At 38.8% G+C, this 27,624-nt stretch overlaps 1 protein-coding gene across 4 annotated transcripts in view; it reads left to right on the top strand.

The window, feature by feature from the left end:
* The first annotated feature begins 2,744 nt into the window (after positions 1-2,744).
* DLG2 (discs large MAGUK scaffold protein 2) overlaps positions 2,745-27,624 on the top strand; it is an 847,901-nt gene continuing 823,021 nt past the window's right edge. For 2 of the 4 annotated variants that reach the window (XM_032678102.1, XM_032678100.1), the window contains exons 1-2: positions 2,745-3,265; positions 15,030-15,104. In XM_032678102.1, coding sequence (XP_032533993.1) covers positions 3,236-3,265; positions 15,030-15,104 — 105 coding nt within the window. In that variant the 5' untranslated portion in view covers positions 2,745-3,235. The remainder of the gene's footprint in view (positions 3,266-15,029; positions 15,105-27,624) is intronic. The other 2 variants (XM_032678105.1, XM_032678098.1) reach the window with 1 other exon arrangement.

The raw sequence follows: 27,624 nt of genomic DNA, 5'->3' as shown, positions 1-27,624 counted from the left end.
CCTATATTAAGGTTTCCCAAGAGTCAGAGGTCATCACAGAGGTTATTTTTTACCATCTAAATTGACTGCAAGCAACTATAAACCATGTCTTTTCACCCCAGATGGCTGCTCCTCAATTTGTTTAGTTTTTGGGTCAAGTCTTTGTATAGTAGACTTCAGTCAGGATCATATGTACAGATAACAAGAAGGCTGGAAAAAATAGAACTAAGCAGTAATATGACCTCCAGAAATTAGAGCAGAAGGAGGTGTTGCTAATGACGAGTAAAGCAGTGCCAAGGATTTGAAAATCTTAGTCTTGGGGACAAAAAATGAATGGAAAAAGTATCGAGTTGGAGAAAGAAAATTCAAAAGCTCAGTCTCTTTTTGGGGTTTGGGGTAGGTAGTTAATGGAAATGAGGAACTGTATCTTTTGGAGAAACACTAGAGACCCATTAGCAGTCATCTGTTCCCAGTCACCGATAGGTGTGTGTTAGAGACTTACCAGGAGCCCTGGCAACCAAAATGAGTCTGTGGAAGGATGAAGCTGGGGTCTGTGTCACCAAAAGCATGGCTGTCTTCTGTCTGGGGCTGTGGGAGATTTGGGGGGTAAAAAGTAGGTGGTGATGTTTCAGGGAGCATGCTCCTCAACGATGTGTTAAGCTTGAGTAGCACATGTGCAACTCATGCCCTGTTGAGTGTTCAGTGTTGTATTTTATAGAAGGAGGTGATAGTCAAAAATTGGAGGAGTCCAGGAGGAAGCTTTTTGGTACACTGATGGAGTGTACCAAACATGTAAACATCCCCAAAGGGTTAGAACCCTCTGTTTTTCATATCAACTGTAAGTAGAATCATGAGTTCACTGTGACTATCTCACAGGAGTAGAGTTACTTGCAAATAGAAGCATTTAAAGATCATACACTTAGAGATCAATTTCAAAATATATCTCCATATGCTAGTTTCAAGTCTGAGATGAAATTTTACCTCCAAGTCATTAGGTAATAATACGTATGAAATATTTCACACCTTACTAGATCAGCTTGACTCTACCAATTAGAAAAGAACAAACTGTTGAATGCTTTAAATGCAAGTGTTAAAATATCTACTGATTTTAGAGTTGACTGAATTCCCTTTTACCCTATCATGCTTAGAGCACAAGGGTGGCTTAGGTTAGACCTTATTAGGTTAATTTCTTCTTAGGGAGATGCTTAATTGGATCTTACTTCAAGGATGTTTGAAAGTTCCTCATTTCTTATAATCTATAGCTTAATAAACTTGTCTGACTGTTTGGCTACTGGATTAAACCTCAGCAGGGAGAAAACCTGCAGGTTCTAGCACAGCCTGTAAATGCAAATCACGTTGTTTTGTGCACATGTGGTTGCTCAGAGTGAGTTAAAGCCTTAGACAGAGTTGTAAGCGCTCTGGAGACTTTCTCTTTAAGATGTTATATCCACCAAGACTTTAATAGTTGGAGGAGGGTTGATTGCTCTCTGACCACATATCTGATTCACTACGGATTTTGTAACTTTGGTAGCAGTGACCTCATTTTGGCAAAATAATATGTGTCATTTACTGAGTGTCTAACTGCTCCAGCAATCACAGGAATATTAGGGTTATAACCTGAGTAATTTATGAAAGAGTGATGACTCTTAAAAAAATCTTTTATTTTCTTTTGGAAAGGCTTATTTTATTAAAAACATATTTTACCTCTGAGTGAGAATGAGAGATCCTCAGCAAAGCACCCAGGGGGGTTTGTGCTGTCCAGTGTGTTGAAAAGGTGAATTGTAATGTATGGGTGTCTAGACATTTCCTCTTGTTGCTGTCAACAGTCCAGTTGGCTGTATTTTTTTTTTCCAGTGAATAGGAGCATTGATTTTCCTCTCTCTTTGGCCAGAGCTTTCATTTTACATATCTTTCTCCTTCTCTGTCTCTTTCTCTTTCCCTCCCTCTTTCTTCTCTCTCTCTCTTCCTCTATCTGGAAGAGAGGGAAGACCATAAGAGCTAACAGCAAGCTTTCTAACTCAGAATGATTCGTGTAAGACACCTGAAAGGCAAGCTCTGCACCAGCATCACTGCAAGAAAGGTAGGGCTTTGGGGGCTAAACAGTCTGTAAAACTGAGCAAAACATAGAGAACATGAGATAAATCAATTAAGTCTGTGGATCTGTCAGTGATGCAAGAAAAGTTTGGGAGAAAACTTTAAGAGTTTTTAAGCTCTATTGTTCAAGGTGCTTTCTTTTTTAATTAAAAGTTTGATGTATTTTTCAAAGGTGGGGAAAAAAAAGGTTCCCCTCCATGACTTTGAACAATGTGTATAATGTAGGGTTTTTTGTCATGGGTGGTAAACTATAGTTGTGTCACTGTTGTTCTTGATGTGCATGTGTAAATATGCAAATCCTGTTTCTTTCCCCTGACTGATTATTTGTTGTTATACTTAAAGTTCTCTTTATCCAGCTGTTATTTATATTCACTTCCTGAATCTGAATCTGACCCAGTAATTCTGAGCGATTGTAGCTGTGACGCATGAATTCTCACACACACCTTAATGTTTCAGTCATGCACTTCCAGCAGTATGTGTTTGTAGGAATCATGCTCTTATAAAACCCCTTACGACCCAAAGCAGTTGTTTTGGCAGAGAATATTTGGCTGTTTTGGACAGCACTGTGATAGATGGGCCCGATAGTTGTGCGTCTTGTGCTTGCTCCGAGTTAGTGGAAAAGAGGAGGGAGAGAGCAAGTGAAAGGGGGGAGGAAAAAAAAGACAGGGAAGGAGAGAGCGAGAGAGATTGAGAGAGAGCGAGAGAGAGAGAGAGAGAGCGGGGCTGAGAGAGAGAGACTTGGCAAGGGAAATCTTATGGGTATACTGAAACAGCAGATCAGAATTGTGAAACCAGAGCTAGGGCTGAAATGTGATGCTTTTGCTCTTTTGTGCTTGTTGTGGTTCTCATCTTCCTGTTTAGAGGGCTGCATACCATTCAACAGCATATTTTGATCACAGATTGAACAATGCAGCAATCAAGCCTGATAAGCCACCTGGAAGTTTTGCTTGAGACGATTTCTAGTGGGTTTACTGATCCCTGTGAGCATCATGCCTGCCTTTAGCATTGTGGAGGAGGACTCGAGTTTCTTATGAGGGCCCACTTGGAAAAGCCGGCTGTGCAGATTCAAGCCTCCGGTTCTGTTCATGCTATTCAAAAGCCTTTCCTCACCCTTGCTGATTTATTTCTATGATTTACATACACTCCTGTGGAGATTTACAGAATGGATTGTCTGTGCATTGTCACGACCAAGGTAGGACTGGAAACATTACTGTTCTGTGTATATATTTCTCTGCTATTTTTCTGTTCCTGTAATTAAATAGATTGAGCATGCACTGTGTCAGGTTGCAAGATAAAGTGACGAATAAGCTTTACTTCCATGAGCATTTTGTTCTCTTTATCTGTAGATTATGCAGTTTGTTTCTATATCACTTCATAAATGATATGCTTTTTACTTATTTTTACTAGCAGAAAGAAAAGGATTTTATCTTAGCCTATGCTTGTGTCTATTAATATCTCTAGCAACTAGAGCACTTTCAGAATACATGGTTTACTGCACATATATTTTCAGCTTATCAGTTTATTCTGTAAACTAAAGAATAATAAAGAAAGAGGGCATTATATGGGTCCTAGGATTTTAAAGAGGCCAATCAGATGTAGTTTAGATAGTCATGGTGTTTCTGATTGGAGAGATACAAGTTTCTTGTGGCTTATTGTGGCTTTTTTTGGGGGGAAAAATCATAGATTACTTTGCCTCTCTAGGCCTGAAAAATAAAAATGCCTAGGTCCCGATTCAGCACTCTTATACTGATGTTAGATCTAACCTGACTGTTTAGAAACAGTCTTTCTAAATAATTCCTTCCAAACATGAATATAAAGAGTATCTTTTCCCCAACATCAGCAGCAGGCTAAGGACCTTAGGGTTAAAGACACTTCCCAACTTAAAGATCTGGTGTAGCGATAAGCTGAACAATTCTTTAAGATGTCCTCAAACTTTGCAAACTAACTTAATATTAAATGACAGGGAGATGATGAGGGAACTCCCCTTCTGTTGCTACAGAACAGGCAGCTCAGCACATGTTTGGAACTGCCTTTGCACATGGTGATAGTATTTATGAGGAGCAGTTGGCAGGGGAGGTCTAGACTTTGGGGTTCAGCACAGGTGCTCCCTGTTCTGCTTTATTTTTGATGAATTCCATAATTTCCATAGGACTTCCAAAATGCCTGGGGTAGCCAGAACACCTGAAGGCTGCATAAATGAAAAGGCAAAGCAACGGTTAGCACAGTTGTCATCCCTGCTGTCATTTTTTGCGTCATAGCCACGCAAAATGGGGACAACCATCCGTGACATGGAGGTGGGCAGGAAGACACACATTGGGCACCCATGGGCAGCAGCGAGGGGTGGTGGATGGCCACTGCAGAGAGCAGGGAACACAGTGGAGCCTTGGAAACAGATGCCAGCTGTCATTCCCATCTTGCTGGTGGAGAAACCCATACGGGAAGAGAACAGGAGGTGAATGAGGCCACAGAAGGAGCATAAATTGGAGGAGGCTGTGGCCTCATTCACCTCCTGTTCTTTCCAGGTCCTTCTGGCTTCCACAAGCTGTGCTGGATCTGAGACTATATCCTCAACCATCCCTGGAGCAGAGCAGAGGCACTTGTGGGTGCCTGTTGACGCAGTACCAGTGAAAAGCTCTCAGCAGCGGAGGTGCAGCACTGCTGAACAAAGCTGGGATGCAGGATCATGCTAAACATGCAATTTACACTCCCAGGTGTTGCTTTCCAATTCAAAATAAGGAGAATATTGAAAAGAAGAGCTATGATTAGCCCTACTTCTGGGTGTTTGGTGGTGCAGTGGGGACCTGCAATTGCAACCATCCTTGGCCTAGAGAGTTTAGGAAGGAGGTGTGTAGGAACTGGATTTGGGACAGGGAATATGTTTAATTTTAAGGTGGTATAACTGGGAGAAGAACGTGTCCCAGTACCTTTTTTTTAACATATCGAGAGACATCACTTATTTATTTTACAATTTGGTGATGAAAGTTTCCACTGAATATTTTCCCAGGGCCTTCTGGGAAATAACAAACGTGGATTCACTGCTAGCTCACTACTACTGCTGCCTTGAACAGGGCTCCCAACTCCATCTACATACAATATTTTTCCTTTCAGCTTTTCTGTCTCTTGAATCCAATGCTGAGTGGCTGAAATGATCTGAAAGTCAAGCATGTGAGTGAGCCTCAAATATTCAACTCCAGATATTCAGTCTTTGCTGCCAACATTGATGTTGGAATGAGATGCAATTGCAAATTGCACATGACCTGCTGTTTGGATGCAGGCAGGAACAACATAATATCATATGTAATTGAGTTGAATAATGGCAAAAATCTAGTTTCAGAACACTTTCATATTGCAATGGCTTGAAACCAAATAAATTACAATTATTCACTCATTTTACTTGTTGCTGTATTTAAATAGCTGGACTAATGTTATATTGTATTGATCCATAATCTGCTCTTACTTATTTTCATTGGAGTAACCCCACTTTCCTAAAACCAAAATTTTTTATGACTTCTATTTATGCCCATTTTCACCAATATAATAAGAGCAGTCCTTTTTCAGAACAATTGTGATTTTTAAAAAATTAATTTTGCTAAACATGAGTTCTACAGAGCAGCAGTATGGTCATTTTTGGCCTCAGATCTGTTAATTGTCCTTATTTAAATAGTCATTTGCCTGATTTGTGCAAATAATTGTCATTCTTTGTCTTGAAAAAGTGGATCTTGATGTCAGAGTGAGTAAACACATCAGGTTCATTCTTCAGATCTTAAGTAATAAAAAGGGAGTAAAAGGTAAATGCTATTTAAACTGCAAAATAGGAAGAGTGTTTAAAGAATTGACATTTTTAACACATGGTCATTAAAGTTAGATTATTATTATCTGGAATTTAGATTATCATTAGATTGTTATTGTCTGGATTTTTTGATATTTCTACTGTATAGAAAATGACATAAATGTTGTGGTAGAGTGAAAATGCCTTTCTAGATGATGTACAGTGGACCTACAGATCCTGCTTTGAACTCTGTGTGGTAAAAGATGTCATCTAATAAAATTAATTTCTGATGTACCTTGCCAAATCTTAAATCCTACTAACATTTTTTTCAGCCAAAGTGCAAAATACATTTAAGATAGATTTAAGATATTAATTTGTAAAAACTCTTCCTCTCTTTTCCATTTCCTTTGTGTTTCCATGCATTTCTGAAACCAGGACTACAGAAGTGCTGAACCATCAAGGACAACTTCTTGTGGTCTCCTGGTTTATTTTAATTGATCATGTTTGCAGCATAGCTTCTTTCTTTACTGTCATACAAAGCATGTTAATTTGTGGCATTATTTTATCATTAGGAAGAATTTGGTATAAATAAAGCTTAGGTTGAGACTCCATCCCAGTGGGAGCACCAGGAGTTTTTGAGAAGGAAGAACATTCCACTGTGCCCCCCAACATTTTGTCCTCTCCTTTAGCCACCAGCCTTCCTTCCATCCATCTGCCTTTTACAGACTTATGAATACAATGGTAGCTGCCACTGGGGAAAAAGAAAATAGATAGCTCTGTGTTGCTCACTATAACAGGGGCTACTTCACTGGAATCTTGAGTTCTTGGTGTTAGGTGGTTCAGAAAAGATGATCGGCTTTCCCTGGAAAAAATCCCCAAGGCCTTTCTGGAGCTAGTTGCTAGAAAGAAGAGCTCAGAAGTGGAAAATTTACAGGTCTTAAACCCAGAAGGACAAATGACAGGGTCAGCTAAAGACCTTCTCCCATGACAGAGATTTTAAAACTTCTTGTGCAATCTAGTCTAGTGTTTTATTATCCTTAACATTAGTAACACCCATAAGAACTGTCAATGTTGGTTGCCACTGGTGTCACCCTTTGTTTTGTTTGGGAGTTGTATTCTGAGGTTTCCTTAAGATCTCAGATTTTATCACCTGAAAGTTTCTGTGTTTTGAGAAGAGCTTGCAAAGATGAGATGTACACAAAGAAAAGACACCACTTAAATAATGCGAATTTATTCACAAATCCTAAGCCACTTGCTATTTGTGCCTAACTCTAAGTTCTCAGCACTGAGCACGAGTAGCAGTAGGGTTCCTGTGTCCCAGAACCGTGCCCTCCAGCTTGTAAAACAGAAAACTGGCCTTCTTACCCAGGGAGAACATCCAGCTTGAACTTGGTTTGTTAGCTACAAAAATAAATTTCTGTCATCAAAATATTGAAAATTCTGCAACATTTACTCCTTTTTACAGATTCTCATTACTTGCTTCTGATTAACTCTGTAGTGATTTAAGCCTGATCACTCACTACACAGATTCTAAATTTAATTGAAGTGTCACTGGTATCTGTGGGAACAAATAATAGAAAATATTATTGTTCATGTGACTGAAAAACAGTAAGTTGTAAATTTGGTTTGGGTTTTTTTGAGTTAACGAAAGACTCAGTTCATTCTACTAGTGAAGAAGCTTGGCATTTTTTTTCTATTTTTTTTTAAATTAATTTTTTAAATTTAGTTTAGTTTGGAAAATTAATCTTTCTCCTTTCATGTCTGTCCATCCAGCACCTCTTCCGAGAATTGAATTCAAGTGTTTAAAAAAAATGAAATAAAACTGGAAAGAAAAAAACTATTTTGTAATGGTGCTTGAGAGCAAAGCAGTAAGCTTGTTTATGTTGGTAACCTATACTAAAGTTGAATGTGTACAATTCTGATTGACAAGGTTGCCAGGAGCCAGCAACATCTGTCTATCCTATTTTCTTCTGCTTATCCAGCCATGTGTGTGGAACAGGGGACACCACTGTATGCACTTAAGGCAAAATTCTGAACAGATGTGTGATCAGAACTCATAATATGCATGATGGTCATGGAAAATAAGAAGCCACAATGGTCAAGTACAGGACAAATATCTGGCTTAGACCCTGGATGTGGTATGACTTTTCTATAGCTCTCTTCCACTCCGCAGACTCATCCCCCCACTTTGCAGCATGAATTTAGGAGTAAAGCAGAGAAGAGATATAAAATTTGCACCTTGTCTTTCTATCAGTTTTAGTTTTCCTTTCCCCATAGTCCCAACACGGAAGATGAAGCAAAATTCAGATCTCATCCTCCTCATTAGCATCACTGTGAACCTGAATGAGGAGTTGCTGTAGCCTGGCTATTTCATTTTGAAATTGCATTAAATATGTCATTATAAATCCCTGCTGATAGTGTGCTGTACTACGGAAAGGTCTTGTGTCCCAGTAGGATACTGTGGATTCTCCAAGTAAGGGGGAAAATATCATTCAACACTTAAGCCCACAAAGTTGGCTTCCAGAACCAACCCAGTTAATTTGAAAGGGTGTTTTTAGAACATGCTGAAGAATAGAAAAATGTGGAGGTGGCACTGCTGGAGTAACCTCATTATTACGGCCTCTCTAATTTGCAGTGGCAACAAAACCAGCCTAAGATACTCTGAGAAGGGCAGAATGGTAAATGAGATCAGCTCATCTGCTGGAGATGGAGAGCAGGTCCACACACTATGTGCAGCTATTGGTCTCACTTTGCAGAGGTGAATCCACTAGAAGGTTAAGTTGAATTATCGATTTTTGGGGCCTGATACCAATGCAAATAGCTAATATTTATTTATGTTGAAGTGCCTTTGTCATAGGACTGTTCTACTCCCCCCTCCCTGTTATATTAAGTTAATCTAAAAAACCTCAATATAGATATTTAAAAATGCATATACTTAGAGAATGAGGTTCAGTTTGTAAGACTTCCAACAAGACGATCTGTGTGTGTCTGAGATGCTGTAGAGTCAGTCCCAAAATTAGGAAATTATAAAGCTAGATATGGATACTGAGATTAACCAGGACCTCAGGTGTTATAGATTAGTATAATATTACCAAAACTAGCAGAACTGTAGAGCGCCATACTGCAGGAGGATCTGACTTATATTAGGTGGATATGAAACAAACCAACAAAAACCCCCCACATTTTTAGATGCCTGCATATTGTTAATAGATCTGAGTAACATTTGTTGTTTTTTCTTTCCAAGACTTCAGGCTTTGAATCGTTGCAGTTTGGAATCATAAACTGGGTAGCTAAGTTTTTTTATGCTGAATTTTCTGGCTATAACAAACTCAAAAGAAAGGAAACATAATGATTTCCCCCCCCAAGATTTACATTCAGCTAAAATCAAAATCTTTTTCTATACTCATTATTAGGTGCTGATGAGCACTTCAAAATGTGGTATTTTCCTGCCAGACCCTAAAAGTGTAATAGTGCTGAATCCCTAAAATTTACATATAATTTAGTAAAGTCTGTTCTAAAGTGGTACTTCAGGACAGCTTTCATGACTATGGGTTGGCTGCTGGCTAAACTACACAGTCTTAGAAGAGTAGGAAGATCCTTTCTATGATTACCATTTATCTTAGCTGGAGAACATACTCAGGGATGTTTGACAGATGGGGAGTGTATCTGAGTATTTATTTCAAATCTTTATTTATCAATGTTAAATTTTAGAACAATTATTGTAAGCCTCTAGCGTTTGGATTTCAAACATTATGAATGTAAACTGATGAGGCACATGCTGTCTTTTCTAGAAAAATAAAATCATTTGGGGGGGTAATCTCAAGAAAATTACACAGAACAAACTAATGTGCATTGCATATGTAATGTCTGGTAATTATATCTTGTCAAAAGCTCAACTTTTTTTCTCCTTTATTCTTTAGAAATATGGTAATAGTCCCTTTTCCCTTGTAGTCAATTATAAATTTCAGGAAGAATTAAGTATGCTAAATCTCTTCTTCCCCCTCTTTCCCCTCCCTTGGTCTCTATGGCAGCAGCAGGAATGGAAGGGAATTACTTTGATCTCCATTTCTGAGTGACATTTCGGTTTTTTTCAGAGCATTGACCTTGTTTAGTGCAACTGAAATTTTCAATAGATTTCATTAGATCGTAATTTGGTGATCTTAAGGAGATGTCTTTATTAAGATTGGTTTTAACTATGAAAGGAGAAGGGTGATTTGTTTCATAAATCTATGAAGAGCTCTATAAGCTGAGAAAAGAAAATGCTCAATTAACAGCTGAGGCAGATAAGGCTGGGGCTGGATTCTGCACAACAGTGGCGAGCTGTAGAGGTGAAGGAAGGGGGAAGGTGCTGAGCAAGAAAAAGGAAACAAGAAAGCTTGATCCTGGCTCAAGCCAGGCACTAGTAATAGTGCTGCTTAATGATAGCAGAGCTGTACATCCTTAGCAGATCCCTTTTCTGATATTCAGAGGACCTGGGTAAAGGTGGGAAGACAATTTCCCAGTGGCAAAGTCAGCTGCAGTTTTATTCATTTCACATGGCTGGAGCTGACCAAATAAGTTCTTTGCAATGCCAATAGGCCACTAAAAGCAGAAAAAATCTGTTTTGTGGCTTTCGTGTCCAACATAAACATATATTTCTTTTCTGTGTTAATCTGTTTGATGCTACCGTGCAAATTTCACAGAATCACAGAATCACAGAATATGCTGAATTGGAAGGGACCCACAAGGATCATGAAGTCCAACTCCTAGCCCTACACAGGGCCATCCCCAAGAGTCACACTATGTGCCTAACAGTATAACCTAGATATTTCTTGAACTCTGTCAGGCTTGGTGCTGTGACCACTTCTCTGGGGAACCTGTTCCAGTGCCCAACCACCCTCTGGGTGAAGAACCTTTTTCTAATATCCAACCCAAACCTCCCCTGACACAACTTCAGGCCATTTTTTTGGATCCTGTCCCTGGTCAGCACAGAGAAGAGATCAGTGTCTGCCCCTCATCTTCCCCTGACAAGGAAGTTGTAGACTGTAATGTCTCGCCTCGGTCTCCTCCAGGATGAACAGACCAAGTGACCTCAGCCGCTCCTCAAGGCCCTTCATCATCTTTGTTGCCCTGTATCCATTCACCTGATAGAAGACTTGTGGAAAATGAGAAGATATGTGCATTCAAAGAGAAAGGAATATGGTTATTTACGAGTGAATAATTAGATTGGGGTATGACCTAGTGCATTATATTTTGCTCATTCTGAGACCTCTAGTTGAGCTCTACTATTTTCATTTCTCCAGAGCATCAGAGAAGATAATTTGCAAGGATGTGTAGGAGTAGCTGAGTATGTTCCACTGGTTCTGACTTCAGCCAATGCTTTTGCTAATGAAGACCTCACTCAAGGATTTGTATGCAATTTCTTGTATATATATTCTTGGCCATTCTAGTGGATACAAATGGAATCTTACCTGTGAATTCTTTGAACTCTGATCACCAATATCTTGTCTGAGAAAGAATATTAGTTCAGATCTTACAGGCTGCTGCAGTTCAGTGAGCCCTGAACCTTTGTATTCCTAAAGATCCTCTCTGGATTTTGTTACCTCTTCAAATTTGGTCTTGATATTGATATTTTGTATGTATAAAATCTCTCCCTGCCTACGAGAAAGTTGCAATAAGCTATACATACTTGCTTTTAAAGTCACACAACACAAAAGAGGAACTCTTCATTGAAATCTTACCCAGAGCTTGCTGATGTGCATCTCTGTTACCTGAAACCTCTCTTGTGCAGCGCAACAAAGCTCTCACCTTCTGGTTCAGTATTCAACATGCACTATTTCCCTCTGCAATATTGCAGTGGGCACTGATGCATTACCACTCTGCATTGAGTTAATGCATCTTGCAGATGCATTATACTGATGTTTCTAACCAATGCTCATAGCTGTCAGTTATTTTAACACCTGACTAAGAAAAGCACGTGGGAAAGAAAGTTACTTAAAGGTTGCAAGCTAGGAAGGCAGATGCTGTGCATGCACTCTGAAGAGATTGCAGCTTTGGTTTTCTTTCCTGAGTTTGGTGCTTTTCTATCTCCTGGTTACCTGTGTGGTCTGCATTTCTGGATGTTTGATAAACCTATTGATTTGGGAATTACATGTATCAGTTCCTCCAGAGAAGAAACTTGACTGTCTCTAACTGAATGTGAGGTTAGCATCTCTGACTTGGTCATCGCTTCATTGCTTACTGAGTGTACTATTGCTATGCAATTTTTAAAGGATTTGAAGTGTCAACCCAGAAAAAAAGCTGTGACTGATGCTGAATTCAGCAATGAGAATTGAAATTATGCCTTTGCATCCCAAGGTCTCTTTATATAAAAATTACACAAGCTGAAGATCTTATTGCATGTTTTGAAGGCTCTAATTTCATTAAGCTGTGATAAAGCCTATGCCTGGATGGCTGTGTCTATAACCACATTGGAGCTCTCTCAAGGGTGAAGTTAAGTGCAGGAGTCCAAGTATCCTCACAGAAAAGGAGTAAAACAAGACTGAAGAAATCACTCATTCATAAGCTACAGAGAAATGTTTTCATTTGAGATGGAGAAGACTTTTATTGGAACATATTCTTCCACACAGTGAGGCAAGATATATTTGCATACCAATTTAGTGAACATGAAAAACCAACTAGAGGTGATTCTGTCCTCCCTTGAAGGCTGTCTGAAGAAAGATGATTTTGAATGATGGATTCTCATCCCTTTAAAGATTTTTAACTTTCCAGTGTAGTGGTGGACCAGGGTCTACAGTTTTATCCTTACAAAACTCCTAAGCTGAGGAAAATGTTAGCAGTAATAATCAAATGGAATTAATTCCTTCTACAACCTGCAAATATTTACCAATATATTTATTCCTGTGCTTACTTGTATTGCCTATGCTTGCAGAATACTTTATGTACCGTTGACCTTTTGGCTAAATTTTTTTTAATTAGTGTCTCTAGATGTGACATGTTAGAGCTTTTGGATATTAAAAAAAACCCAAACTGAGTACTTTTATGAAGAAAAATGTTACCAGCAGGCTGATATGCAGCCTTATATCTTAGAATTGTTTCAACTAGGTGAGGGTGTAAGATATGAAAGGTATGAAAAGCATTGTTTTTTACACAGTACCAAAAGGAGTGATCCCTCAAATAAGAAATCAGCTGTAATTTTCAAAAAGAATCCAATGCCAAGTCCTCAAAAAGCTGTAGGAGAAAAGTGTTCAGTCCTAGCCCTTGAACTACATGCATTTCTTGGACAATAGCGGTGCAATGTCACGTTACCAGCACTGTAATTCAAATATCCAGCTGTGAAAGGCCAAATGCTGCAGGTCACTCTACAGCCCAGACAAACTACCAGCACAGCCGTTGTCCTGGAAAATTGGCATCTGCTACCTATGAGCAATTCCCTGTTACCCCTGTCTCTCTGAATATGCACGTGTCATGCGATTCTGAGCCTTGGCGCAATTTAGGTATGAATCTCGAAGTCAAAAGAACTCATACTGTATTAGCCCCTCCTGCTATGAGATCTGGGGCTTTCATTTTGCAAAGTATCCTCTTTAAGAATGTGAGGAGTCTTTTTGAGGAGTCTCCTGACAAAATTATACATAGTTACCTCTGTAAGATCAGGCTTTTCAATCAGAAAAGTATTTTCAGTCCAAAACACATTATTAATTTTCTTGCCTTTAACTCGCCTTCGAATAAAGACTGAAAGCGTATAATTGTTAAAGGAAAAAATAATTACTAGTATTCCATGCAGTCTTTTGATCCGAATTCATTTATAGTTTTATTATTTTGAAAGGATTACATCATTTGCTATTGCATTCATCCCTTCCTTACAGGAGATAATACACACCTGCAGGATACTACTGCTATGATAGCAGTGACTTTTTCAAATACTTTTAAGCAAGGCTTTCTAAACTTTTGTCTAAAAGCACAATGCTTCTTGCTTGCTAGGTGTTTTTCTGAATATTTCTTAAAGTTGTCTAAGTGAAAATTAAAAAGATAAACAGTTTTATGGTTTGGAGAATACAAAGCTGAAACTGATATCCACATTTTTTCCTTTTTAACCTGTAAAAGTAGTATTGCACTGCTTTACAAATGTTTGCTTTTTGGAGATAAAGAACAAAGAACTAATAGTTCTCAAATTAGACTTCCAACTGAAAATCACGTGAAGTCTAATCATTAGTATTTGCAGACGTTGCTCTCCTTTACTCTCAGCATGGAGAAAGGTGTAATGTGGTTGCTTGTGATATATCTGGCTTAAATGAAAATAAAAAGAAGAAAGCTTTTTTATTTTCCACATAACTTCCAGCTTCAGGAACATACATGATTACAAGAGTCCTCCAATTCAAGGAGCTAAATAGTAGTTTGACTCTTATGTTGAAATGCTGAGAGTAATGGTGGCAGACAGCATAATTTATTCTGAACTTATCTTCAGGGAGTTTGACCCAGTCTACTGTGCAACTCATTCTGATGGGCTCCAAACCTTGGCTGAAATGTAATTGAATCTCAGCAAATGCAAGGGAAATTGCAGGAAGATCAGCCTAAAGGCGTGATTGTTGCATCTTGCACTGCCATGTGGAACATTAGACTTTAAATTAACCCCTTGCTCTTTTTGTTCTGCAAAGTTTCAGGAAACTGCAGGAGTCTTGGGTACTTGCTTATGTTCTCCAGTGACCAATCTGGGGAGCAAGCAGAGCATTCTGCTCAGAAAAGAAACACACCCTACAAATTTGGGACATACTTTCTCCTCCTAGAAAGTAGCCCTGGGAGTGTCTTAGGCTGCAGCTATCAGTAGTTTATAGAGGACATTGTGGAAAAATGCAGCCTGTCATGAAATGGGGGAAAAAAAGCCAATTTCTACCTCCTGACTAATGCTCTGCTGTTCTCTGAATGCTCTAGTGTGGAGGAAAGGCAGATGGCACATGCTTGAGGTTCAGAGTGGATGTATGTTCACCCATGTAACTGAGAACTTGAAAGCAAAATTAATGGATAGCTCATGAGGCCATTTTGGTCCTACAAACTTCAGATTATTTCCCATACATGACAGTGGAAAATGACTTTGTGAGGTGTGATGCATACTAGCAAACTTCTAGATGCTCCGTATGGAATAGAGTCCATTGCGCCTAACGATTGCAGCACGTACTGTGTTGTGTATAATGCCATTTTCACTTATTTGCAGCAGAGCCATGGCAGATGCCCATCTCACAAATGCTCAGTCGAAACACCTGCCTGGATACCCATTCAGCACTCTACCGTAAGTTTGAGCCTTTTAATACAAAGATTTGAGAGACTGAATGGTAAGTCTCTGTGTTTGAAGCAGCCCCGGTCGGGTAATGTTTCCATACTCAATGCATTTGAGAAAAAACAGAAATAAGTCCTAAGGCTAGACTAAGCTACTTGTGAAGCCTGAACTGTTGAAATGTTGAGTAGTAGCTTAGCAGGGCTTCCAGAAGTTCAGGTTCTTCAGGAATTTAATTCATTCCACATGGAGCAGTGGTGATCAGTGGCAAGCATGGTATAGTTGGTGATGGGGTCCTGCTCAGGGATTGTGGAGTTACTGTTGATTTCTGTAACTGGACTCCAGCTGACTGTGATGACTGGGAGCCTGCTATTTTTGCCTGATCATGGACAAAGTTTGAGGGAATTCATTCATAAGCTTCTGCAGAGTCTACCAAAAAAAGCTGACATTTAAAGCTGGACCAAGCTGTCTCCAGATCCAGGTGGCGACACAGGGAAGAGGAGATGCACCTTTTCTTCTCCACCTTCTCTTAGAAGAAAGACTGATGATTCTAGATGCTTTTATGGACTAATAAGTGGGAAAATTTGCCCAGTATAGGTAACAACTTTTGGGGTGATGGACAGTGAGTGAAACTTGGTCTGCTGGGTTTATAAGAAATTACTGTTGTAAATGCTTTCCTCCTCTTGCAAGTTAGATGACTTCAGTGACATTTGCTTTTAACTATCAAAGACAGTAATATTTGAAGAGAAAAAAGCCAACTGTGGTCAAGTTGACACTACATTGATTTATATCTTGTCTGAACATAAACTGTAGATTGAGCCAGATCCTTGGATGCTCTAAGTTAGAGGGCTGACTAATAGAGCTGTGATGATTTATTGCAGCTGAAGAGTTGGCAGGATTTAGTTGACATTTTTGTTGGCTCTAGATCATAGCATGATGTTGGTCCACAGCTATTAACTTGTCACGTTTTATGACTAGATGAATGAGAAACGAATTCAAGCTTTCACTCTCCCTCAATCTCTCACTAATCTTGCGAGTGATTGTAAGCTCTGTAGTTTTGGTTGTCCTTATAATATGTCAAAATTAATTATATAATTGTTTATCTGTATTAAAAGAGACCCACTTAAAAGTATTGTTTGAATAGTTGAGCTACCCAATTTTTTGCCAGGGGAGGATCTAGGCTAGTAACTAATTAGTAATTCTTTCTAACTATTAGTTTCTGTTCTCAAAGTATTTGGATCAACTTTCTGGTGTGGTTTACATTGTTTTGTGTTTAATTAAGAGGGTTGTAGCATGAGCACAAGTATGTTAGTGTGGTGCATTTGAGAACTGGAATTGGGCATTTGTAGCAAGTCAAAAGCAGTTGCACTCAATGATTTCCACTAGCACCATGACCTGACTTTTCACATAGTGGCTTTAAATGCCTTTGTATTTATTAGGATATTTTTTGCTTAAACTATAAAAAATAAAAGCATTTATCTTGAGTATTCTTTGTTTGTCTCATTACACCAGATATGTGTACATGCATAGGTAACATCAATAATCCCACTATCTTGCAAACTTTTATATTGTCACAAAAAATGGTAAACTGAGGATTAAACTTCATTGTCTTGGTTAGCATGATTAATTGTCTAAGATCAGAATAACTTCAAGAAGTGTTATTTTTAAACTATTATAGTGAAAACTGGTTCTTAGACCAATACTATTTAATATCTTAATCAACAAATAGACAGTAGGATTGAGTGTACCCTATGCAAATTTGCAATGACACCAAGCTAAGTGGTGCTGGAGGGAAGAGATGCCATCCAAAGGGACTGTAACAGGCTTGAGAGGTGGGTCTGTGTGAACCTCATCAAGTTTAACAAGGGCAAGTACACGGTCCTGCAGCTGGGTCAAAGTAATCACCAGCATTGTCACATACTGTGAGATAAATTAATTGAGAGCAGCCTTGAGAAGAAGGACTTTGGGGTACTGGTGGATAAAAAATTGGACATGACCTGAAAATGTGCACTTGCAGCAACCATATCCTGGGCTGCAGGTTGACAGAGGTGATTCTGACCCTCTACTCTGCCTTCATGAGACCCCACCTGGAGTGCCACATCCAGCTCTGTCGTCCCCAACATAAGAAGGACATGGACCTGTTGGAGTGAGTCCTGAGGAGGCCACAGAAATGGTCAGAGCACTGGAGCACCTGTGCTATAGAGACAGGCTGAGAGAGCTGGACCTATTCACCCCGGAGGAGAGAGGGCTCCAGGGAGACCTTGCTGTGGCCTTTCCCCATTTAAAGGGGTCTTCTAAGGAAGATGGGGACAAACTTTTTAATAGAACCTGTTGCAATAGAACAAGGGGTAATGGCTCTAAACTGAAAAAGGGTGGATTTAGAACAAACATAAAAAAGTTCTTTACTGTGAGGGTTGTGAGGCACTAAACAGTGGCCAGGGAAACCGTGAGTGCCTGGAATTGTTCAGGATCAGGCTGGATGGGGCTTTGGGCAACCTGATCTAGTGGAAGATGTCCCTGCCTGGGGCAGAGAGGGGTGGGACTAGATGATCTTTAAAGATCTTTAAAGGTCTTTTCTAACCCAAGACATTTCTATGAGTCTATGAAAAAAACCTCAACTTACTATTAAAATACAGTTCAACCATTCACTTAGTTGCTATTTTTTTTTGATTCTAGAGTACAACATGTGGTCCTTGAGGTAATTGCCTACTTGAAGCTTGCTATTATGTATATTTTTTCTTGATTATAGAAGCTGAATGGATTGAAAGAAAATAAGTTGTAATTTCCAAGTACCTCTTGCTTTTTTTTTTTTATCAAACAATTTTCTATGCAGCCAAACAGATTTTTCTGTCTATCTTATCTGTATCAGATATTTATAGGCACTTTTTACTATACTTCAGTAGACTTATTTTCTTGGTAGACTAATGCAGACAGTTGGGAAAAATTAAATCAGACAGAAATTAACTTCTAAGTGGTTCCAATATTTCTTCCCATCTGATTTCAAAAGTGTTTTTTAACTGCCTTGTCTTTATCAGAGAAGAATATCTATGAAACATCAGCATTTTGATAGAAAGCTTATTAATGAAATGAAAATTTCTAGTGACACATCAAAGCATATTACCTTCTATAAAAGGATTGTGGGGAAAAAAATGAAGCAAATATATAGCCAGTTGTGAAAACTCCATTAGATGATGACAGCATGTGTTTGGATGTCTCTTAACAGTGGTAGAGGGAACAGTGTCAAACAATGAAGGAAAACCAAAGTGTTAGAAAAGGTATCCTCTTTCATCAGTTTTGCTGTCTGTGTCACTCAGGATGGCATGAGCCTGGGCTAGGTTTTTCTCTCCTTTTTCAGCATTTTTTATAGAAAACACTGTGTCCTCTCTCGGGAGTGCAAAACAGGAGATCTGGCAGCATTGTTGTTATGTAACAGTCTGACTTTTGCCATCCCTTTGCCTATCATTCTCTTTGAATTTGCTGATGATTCTTGCAATTAAGATTCTCAGTTCTGTTTGTCAACTCACCATCTGCAAAAGAGGCCATAAGTGAATACTGCCTTTCTGTTCCTTTACAGTGTCCTTAATTAGATTTATTTTAAGTCTGAGAGGTTTTTTAATCAAGGGAATTACCTAAGGGTGGCTTTGTCTACACTTGCACTTTTAGTTGTGTCTTCTGAAGGATTTTAGTGTTTGATTATAAAATCCTCCAAAAGGAGTTCACTGTACTACTCTGTAGCATACTAAACCTCTCTATAGCTGGGGCTGCTATCTAGATCCATTATGTAAAGATAATGAAGTGTCAGAGACTGCATCTGTGTTGCAAAAACATTCGAGCTTGTCTTTTCTTCCAGCCCCCTTGACAGCTTTTCTTGAGTTTGGCATTCGGGACAAACATTCACCTTAGATCACCCTTCAGCATTAATAGGATCCCTCTGCATTTCCTTGCTGCAGTCTCAGCAGAGCTCTTTGGCCCACTGTCCTAGCCCTCTTCCACCGAAAAATTCTCTTTGGGGCATCATCTGCAATGGAGAAGAAGCAGGAAGGAGCAGTAAAGGGAGTGTGGACACAAAAGGTAAAGGATCTGGCACATGCCTTAAGCAGAGCCTCATTCAGCATCAGCTCTCCCCTCAATGTGAGGAAAAGGACAGTGACTTTAAGGGAAGGTGAACCAAAGTGAGGGTTCTCACAGGGTAAATGCAGCAGCTGTACATGCTGCCATAGCTCATAGGCTGCAGCTTTACATAGGTGCTACGTTCTGCAGAAATTTAGTTGAGATCTTGGGTGCCAGGCTGCTCTGCAGCTGAGCTCTCAATCGTTCTGCCCCTCAATTTACCTATATGCATAGCACAAGGAGAGCAAAAATCACTCCTCTTTGAACCTGCATACATGTGCAGGATTTTATTGCTCTATTTACATGGGATAGATCAGTGCACAGAGGATATAATTACTCTTTCTCTTCCAGTTTATTTAGAACACTGGAGGGGCAGGAATACAGCAACGCCCTGCACAATTCTGATTTTAGCCTGCCTAATCTGAGAGTTAACCCATAAACATTCTTGGTTCAAACAAATCAAGTTTTTTGTATTCAGAGTCACTTTACAGGAGTTGTTTAAAAGAAATTCTCATTTTCGGAGGATGACTGCAAGTTAGTTCTGGTGGTTGTGCTCTGTGTAAAGAATGTTCTGACATGATATGGAGCCAAGCAGAAACATATTGAAACATGAATATTCTGATTTGGCTTAAGGCTTTGAGACTGGAAGAATTGTTTCTGAAATCAGTCTTGCTCTTGTTAAACTTAAACCAGATAAATGTTTCTGTTAGGCTAGAGTCAGCTCTCTCCTGGGACTAGGGTTGTGCCTTGTCATGATGTCCCATCCTCTCCTGTGTAGATGAGCTCTATAAAATAAATAAATAGCTTTGCACTCCAAAAAATACCTTTTGCAGGGTCTCTAAGCTTTAAATCTTTTTCTGTTAAAACCCCATTGGCTAATAAATTTCTCAGACAATATGGGTGGCAGCTAACTTGAAAAATTTTGAAAACAGAGCTATTAATACAGAGCTTCTTCTGTCACCTTGGTGCTGATGGTAATGGAAAATTCTGAGTGCTAAAACTCAGCTTTATTTTAAAGGAAGTATTAAAGTAATGCCATATATATTTCTACTGTATTCCTGCAGATCTTCTTCACTCCAAAGTCTCCTGTACCCTTCCTTGCTCTGTTGCTCAAGGCAGTTTATTGTCCACTTCTTTATGGTTAAAAAAAAATCTATCTGGACCCTGCAATGCTGAGTCTGTCACCAATTGCCAGCTACGAAGCTGCCTTTTAAAATAGCCACTTAAATCTCCCTTCCTCTGGATAACTCTCTGATTCTTCCTTCTCTTTTTCACTACCCTCACCAGCCTTCCCTGGGGAAAAACATGCTGTTTCTGTTGTTGGCAGTAGCTGAAGGTGCTGAAGAGTCTCTTCTGTAATCTGATTTACGGATTCAGTGGGGAAAATTCCAGCTAGACTAAGGCAGTGTTGGATTATCAACAAACCACGGCACATTCCAGCAGGGCAGCAAATGCTTCATGCTTGGGTAGATATAGACAGAGGCTAGCAGAGTATGTGTAAACAGAAGGGATTAGGCTTAGGAGCAAATTTTGAGAGAAATTAGACAAAAAAAGCCATTTACTTCTCTACTTGATCAAATAGTAGGGAAGAAAGGGGAAAGAAGTTTTTTAAAAATGGCAATAGCCCTTTGATAAGGAAATATATATACCTAATTTATAACACATATAGTCCTTCCTCCCATTTCAGTTCATGTGATCCCAGTCAAACCAGTGAAAGATTTTGCAATTGCAAAATAAGCTCAGAAACCCTTAAGATAAGGTGATAATTCATTTAAAAATTCTGTCTGATAAACATTAAGCTGCTCAAACCCATTATCTGCAGACTGACCCACATATCTGCTTAACATCATCATCAGGAAACATTTTGCATGAGTTTTTTACAATGAGTAATCTCATTAAGCACACATTATATATAGGATCTTTATTGCTTTATTTGTTTTATGGAAAGCACCACGATGTTTCTACAGAAGTCTCAGTCACAGAAGTGCAGCAGTGCATAATTTAGAGCAAAATATTTCTAACTTAGTTATAGAAATTTTCTTTAAGCTGAAATTTGGTATTGATCTTTATGAGAGCAATTACTTAAAGGTACTTTTATGGAAAAGCAAATATATATTTAACTACTTAAAATGATTGCAACTCATGAGGTTTATGAGCAAAAAAAATTAAACAACATTTAATACTCTTCTGGACACTATTTTAAAATTCTGTTTTAAGTGCTTATTTAGCCAGGCAGCATTTTGACAGTGTTACTGAAGTTTAAAAACAGTGTACAGATTCAATTTCTACAGTAGTTATTATTTATTATTCCCAGAGGAAAAGCTCTATTTGAGTATAGTCTTTCTGATAGCATATACATATCTTGGGGGTCATATACCAGGGATATTGCTACTCAAAAGCCACACTTTTCTGACATGGGAAATTCCATGCTAAGGTTAAACATGAGTGATTCAAACATTCTGAGTTTATGGTAATATACACAAAACCAAAGTTAGCTCCAGTCTTTATTTACAATGTGCAATAACCAGAAAATATTGTTATTATGACTCTTTAGAAGTGTTTGTAGTCCCTATTAAAGTGAACAAAATTGTTTTTGTTATTTTTCTCTTTGATGTACTGCAACATAAAATGAGGCAGTGATTTAATGTTTTTTTTAGGAAACCAAAGAAGTTCATCGTATAACTTAAAAAAGTGTATGTGTATGTAGCTGACAGGTGAAGGGCAGCTCAAGTGGAAAAGTAGGACAGTTACTTATAGGTGAGTGACTCATGTCATGATATCTGGAAACTGCATGTTAACAATTTTGCCCGATTCTATAGTAAAAATCTACAGAAGAAACTTGTGGGGAAAGCAGTTGTGGAAGACAAAGGATAGAAATTATGCCTTGTTCAGCAGTATTTGATAGTGATGCTGAAAGTGAAATTCATCTATCCATATTTATGTCGTCAGACAGCTATAAACACTTTGGAGCTTACCTTTACACTGGTATGTATGAATTGGCCTATTGAAGGTTGTGTTTCTCTTGACTAATGACAAAGGACACCTAGGCAACCAGCTCTGACACAGCCGTTTGAACTGAAGAGGTATCCCATGGTTTTCTCTGTGTTGCCCAGGTTTGTGGCAAAGTGTTGTTCTACAGCAAACACTCAGGTACAAGACTTTCCTTCTAGGCTACCCCAAACAAGCAGTTTATTATAGTTATCCTTTTGGAATCATAGAATGATTAAGCTTGGAAAAGCCCTCTGAGATCATGGAGTCCAACCGTTAACCCAACACTGCCGTGTTTACCACTTAAACCATGTAATGAAGTGCCACATCCACATGCCTTTTGAACACTTCCAAGAATGGTGATTCCAGCACTTCCCCAGACAGCTTGTTTCAATGACTGACCACATTTACAGTGCATAAATTTTTCCTAATATGTAGTCTAAACCTCCCCTTGTGCAACTTGAATCCATTTCTTCTCATTCTGTCACTTGTTAGTTGTGAGAAGAGATCAATCCCTACCTGGCTACAACCTCCTTTCAGGCAGTTGTAGAGAGTGATAAGGTCCCCCCTGAACCTCCTTTTCTCTGGGCTAAACACTCCCAGCTTCCTCAGCCGCTCCTCATAAGACTTGTGCTCCAGATACTTCCCTAGCTCCGTTGCCCTTCTCTGGAAATGGTCCAGCACATCAATGTCTTTCTTGTAGGGAGGGGCCCAAAAGTGAACACAGGATTTGAGATGCAGCCTTACCAGTGCTGAGTACAGGAGGACGATCACTGCCCTGATCTGGCTGGCCACAGTGCTGCTGACACAGGCCAGGATGCCATTGGCCTTTTTGGTCACCTGGGCACACTACTGGCTCACGTTCAGCCACTCTTCTCTCAGCCTGTATTACTGCCTGTGTTTGTTGTGACCCAAGTGCAGGACCCTGCACTTTGGTTTATTGAACCTCATACAGCTGGCCTCAGCCCATCAGTCCAGCCTGTCCAGATCGTTTTGCAGAGCCTTACTACCCTCAGTAGATAGGTGGAACTGCCACTGATTTCCAAGCAAACTGCAAATGAAAACAGGATTGGATCTAGATATTATCACATCTCATAGAACCTGGTGTTATACCTACTGCCTTTTTCCTTAATACCTTGAAAAGACATCTGTTTAACCATAATAGACCATATGGTTTAGTGACATTTTCATTGGTACTTTTAGATTGCAAGTCCTATTATTCATTCAGTACATACATACTGTATAATATCATTTGCACTTAAAGGGCTATGGGAGCCTAAAAGTCTCTCTTTATCACATAAATGGTGATAAACAACCATCTTAGCGAATGTGTTCTCCAAAGATTTACTCTTGGAAAGTTCTGAATGTCTCCTTTGAATTGTTTGGGGGTCCTCCCTTTGACCCTGTTGGTATCACTCATATGCCACTCTAAATGAGCATGGGAATCCTGCCCTGAGACTAGGCAGCTTATACGTCGGGGAGGTGTTGCACAGGCATTTCAGAAGAAATGGATATAAAAAGCTTCTTTAAAGGCTGATAAAAATTACTCTTCCCTGCAGAACACTCATTTCTCTGCTGTTGGGAACATTTTTTTTTTTTCGGTTGTGAACAGTCATGCGAATTGTGTTTGTTTGCTTTTTTTGTTTGTTTTGGGTTCTCTAAGGAAGCGGGGAATAATAAATGGGAAAGTGCCTGTAAACCATAGAATTGATAAGCTGTTACATGTCACAGGAAGAATATTAATTATAGGTCTAAATATCCTGTGTTTTCAGGGGGTTGAAAACTAAAGCTTCAATTGTCCATGCAAACAGAACTTTTCTGTCAGAAAACAGACCAGTTCTATCATCTCTTCTGGGATTTGAGCCTTGCCAAACCCCAAAGGTGCTTAGCTCTGTTGATGACTCTTGAAGCTTGTGTATACATCTCTATGGGCCAGTGACACTGCATGAATTCTTCTGGGTAGACATCTGCCTTTTTTGCATCAAGAGTCACCATCTTATATGAAGTCACAGGAATAAACATGTACTTGAAGTGTTTAGCATTAATTATGGATTCAGATGCATCCTGTCAATCATTCTAACAGTACCTATTCATCTAAACCACAGTAGGCCCATTTCTTCTCTCCTACCTTGGATGCTTCCCCGTGTTCCCTTAGTGTCTGAGCATCTCAGGATATTAATTTGGTTTCACAAGATCTTTGTGAAAAAGTTGGTAAAAGATGTTATCTCCATTTTAAAAATAAGGGTGAGAAACAGAGAGGTGGAGGAGACAGCTACATTGTGCAGAGACACACCGAGCATGTCAGCTCTGGAACAAGTGCTGCACTCAGGGTAATTAACCCAATTAACCCATAATAAAGCTAATAGTTCAAGCATGATATCACATCTTTGTATTTTACTGTGCCATGCAACTGGTCAGCTCTTGAAACAGCCTTGGGACTTTGTAACAAAGCAGTGAATGACAGAACAAAACATTAGTCTTTTGTGGAAAGGGAAGGGACATTTTTTAAAATATTCATCATCACAGGTATATCTTCAGGAAATAGTTTTGATACATCAATTTGGCATCCCGGGCCACCCCTTTGCTAGATTATTTACCTTCAGTTTGTGAGCTGGACTCTATCTGTAGAGCAATAGGACAGCCACAGTGTGTAGGAGCCGTGAGATCTGCAATCTGCTCTGCCATCACTGTCTTTGCTCAGAGCTGAGTTTCAGGGGCAGCTTCATTTAGAGGCTACACATTCTGTATTCCTCTGAATCGTTTATAATGTATGGTGGAAACATCTAAAATAGGATGCTGTATAATTAAAGAAAAAGCAAAACCACCAAAAAGTTAAAGCTATTCCTCCCACAAGTATATACTATGTATATGTATTTTTACACAGACACTTCAGTATCTCCTTTTTTATGCCTCTGGTATCAGCTCCTGAGCTCACCCCAGTTGTACTGATCTCTGCTGCATAAATAAGTCTCTGTCTCCAGTTAATCTAAACTTGTTAGTGTTTAGCTCCTATTCTTTTTGCTGTGCCACCTGCCTTTCAGTCTGAGTGCTGTGTTACTCTCTTCACTGCCACCAGTCTCAGATTTCTTGAGTGAAGACTGGGTCTTGAATTACTTTGGGAACTGAAGGATGGGTAAGGGAGTGCTCTTCCATGTTTTGGTGCTCTCTTTTCACCCACATAATAGCTCTCACATTTTGTTCTTCCCTGCCATGTCCTTATTTCTGAAGTACTTAGAGAGGGATATTTCTATTCGGATAAACATTTACTATTTTAAAACTGCTTATCCTTGGAGAATAAGTAATCAGAAAAAAATAGCCATGAGTGAAGAAAAGTGTTTTCTGACACTGGATAGCCACCTAGAAATACTTAAACGACATGGCAGTACCAGAATGGCAATATGGGATTGAAGGACAAGGAGTAAACCTTGGCAGATTGAACCCAGTCATCTGCTGTTACAGGAAACACTGTCATGTAAAACCTCACTTAAGAATTTGGAAATGATTCACTGTCAGACACTTCTGGCTTCTGCTGTCACCCTGTGTTGGTCTCTGCTACTGCATGAATGGGATAAGATAAAGCACAAACCACACTATTTAAAGATTGATTTCAGTAAAAACACCAGGTGAATAACTCACCTGAGAATTTGTGGTCTACCTGGATTTGCCTTGCTACTTTAAAACAGAACTGTATGTGCTGACCTGTTGCATCTCTGCAAAGTGGAGCCTTTGATTCTAAGCTTAGGCCAGGTCTGCCTGCTAAAAAGCCAATTTATATCACATTTGGTGTTAGCAGAGTCAGTCACTTTAAATGATTCATAAAACTTTAGGCTGGCCACAGAAAAAAAGAACAAAAGTCCCAAAGGAACTCTGTAGCTCTGCAGATGGTAGAAGTCTGTGGTTGATGGTTAAAGTGTGGTAAGATGTCAAGTACCCAGTGATATTTCCCTTGGAATATCTTTCTTGCTTCCAGCAATCAGGAGTAGTGGCTTCTTAAGTTTGAGATTACAGATGGGCATACTTCTGGTAGACCAGAACTCCTTAAACTATGAATTAGAAAAGTGGAACAAAATTATGCTATCAGAGAACTAAATCTAGATTTGCACCAGTGGAACAGGGCAGAGTTTAATTTCTCATTCTCTTCCTTTCTAGTAAAAGCAATTAAACTTTGAAAGTTCAAACCCTCTCCTGTATGTTTTTTAAAAAAGAACTGGTTTGATAATTGATATTTACTTTATCAGTTTTTAACTATAGTAAAGAGGTTTTTACTTATCAGGTATATGCTTATCAGTTTTCTAGTATAGTATATATTCTACTTTAGTAATATTTGTTCAGCTATGCATTTTCTTACCCTCTCTATGCATGAAGAGTGCCTTTAAAGATTTAAGGGGTGATTTGAATAATGTTTTTTTTTCAGCTATCCTTCATTGAATTCAAATTGCCACTAACTTTCTGTGACATCAATTCTATAGAATGTCAGCATCGGCTACAATAAAAAATGTCTTTGAGCAGATCTTTCCATTTTCTCCTTTATTTCCTATTGCTTTTTGAGTATTTTTGTTACATTGTGGCTTATATGAAGTTTTGAAGCTCTTGTAAAGTTATTCACAGTATTTCTGTTTGAATTAATAGTAGGTCTTTAGATAAGACCTCCTTTTGTTTCAGCAAAATCATTGACAAAATTGATTTTGAAATGAAAGTAGAAAGGTGTCCTCAGTTTATCATCTCTGAAAATGAAAAAATTTGAATTCATAACATTCACAGCAGTAGTTTACCATATTGCATGTTTATTAGGTTCTTAGATGTGCTTAACTGCAGTTAAGCAGTAAACTCTGAGAAAACAGAGCTTATTACATGGTCTATTTAATAAACCAAGCTTGACATCTTTATTCATACACATCTGATTATGTTGCCACCTCCAAATGGTATTTTGGACATGAAGGTTGGGTACTATTTTTTGGTTTTACTTTGTTTAGTAGGGGTAGCTTTGTAGGAGAGTGAGTTATTTTGTGTTCTGGTTAACAAAATGATTAACAAAATTGTCAGCTAATTTCGGAGTCCTTATTACTGTGAATTTACATATAATGGACAACATCATGGTTGATCTGAGGCAGAATGGGATTGGGATAAAGGATCTAGGAATTACTCCAAAGGAAATTTTGAGTTCTGGCTTGCTCTCAACATACCCTAGGAAAAATCACCCTGTCTGTTCCTTGGCTTACACCAAGCTAGATATACAAATACTTACTACTTTCCTTGAGATCTCAGATTTCCGTGAGATCTATTATTGTGTACTGTACAACATAACAGTATGATATGATTTCAAATTCTACATTTTATTTTCCAGGGTCAGCATTAAAACCTTCTTATCTTGAAACTGAGAATGAAAAAAAAAGTTATTGAAAACCACATTTTTTTTATTGTATTAAAAAAGCACTCA

This window comes from Chiroxiphia lanceolata, chromosome 2 (assembly GCF_009829145.1).
Source record: "Chiroxiphia lanceolata isolate bChiLan1 chromosome 2, bChiLan1.pri, whole genome shotgun sequence".
NCBI classification, from domain to species: domain Eukaryota; kingdom Metazoa; phylum Chordata; class Aves; order Passeriformes; family Pipridae; genus Chiroxiphia; species Chiroxiphia lanceolata.
The sequence above is the reverse complement of the archived record's forward strand: the minus strand, read 5'-3'. Positions and strand labels throughout refer to the sequence as shown.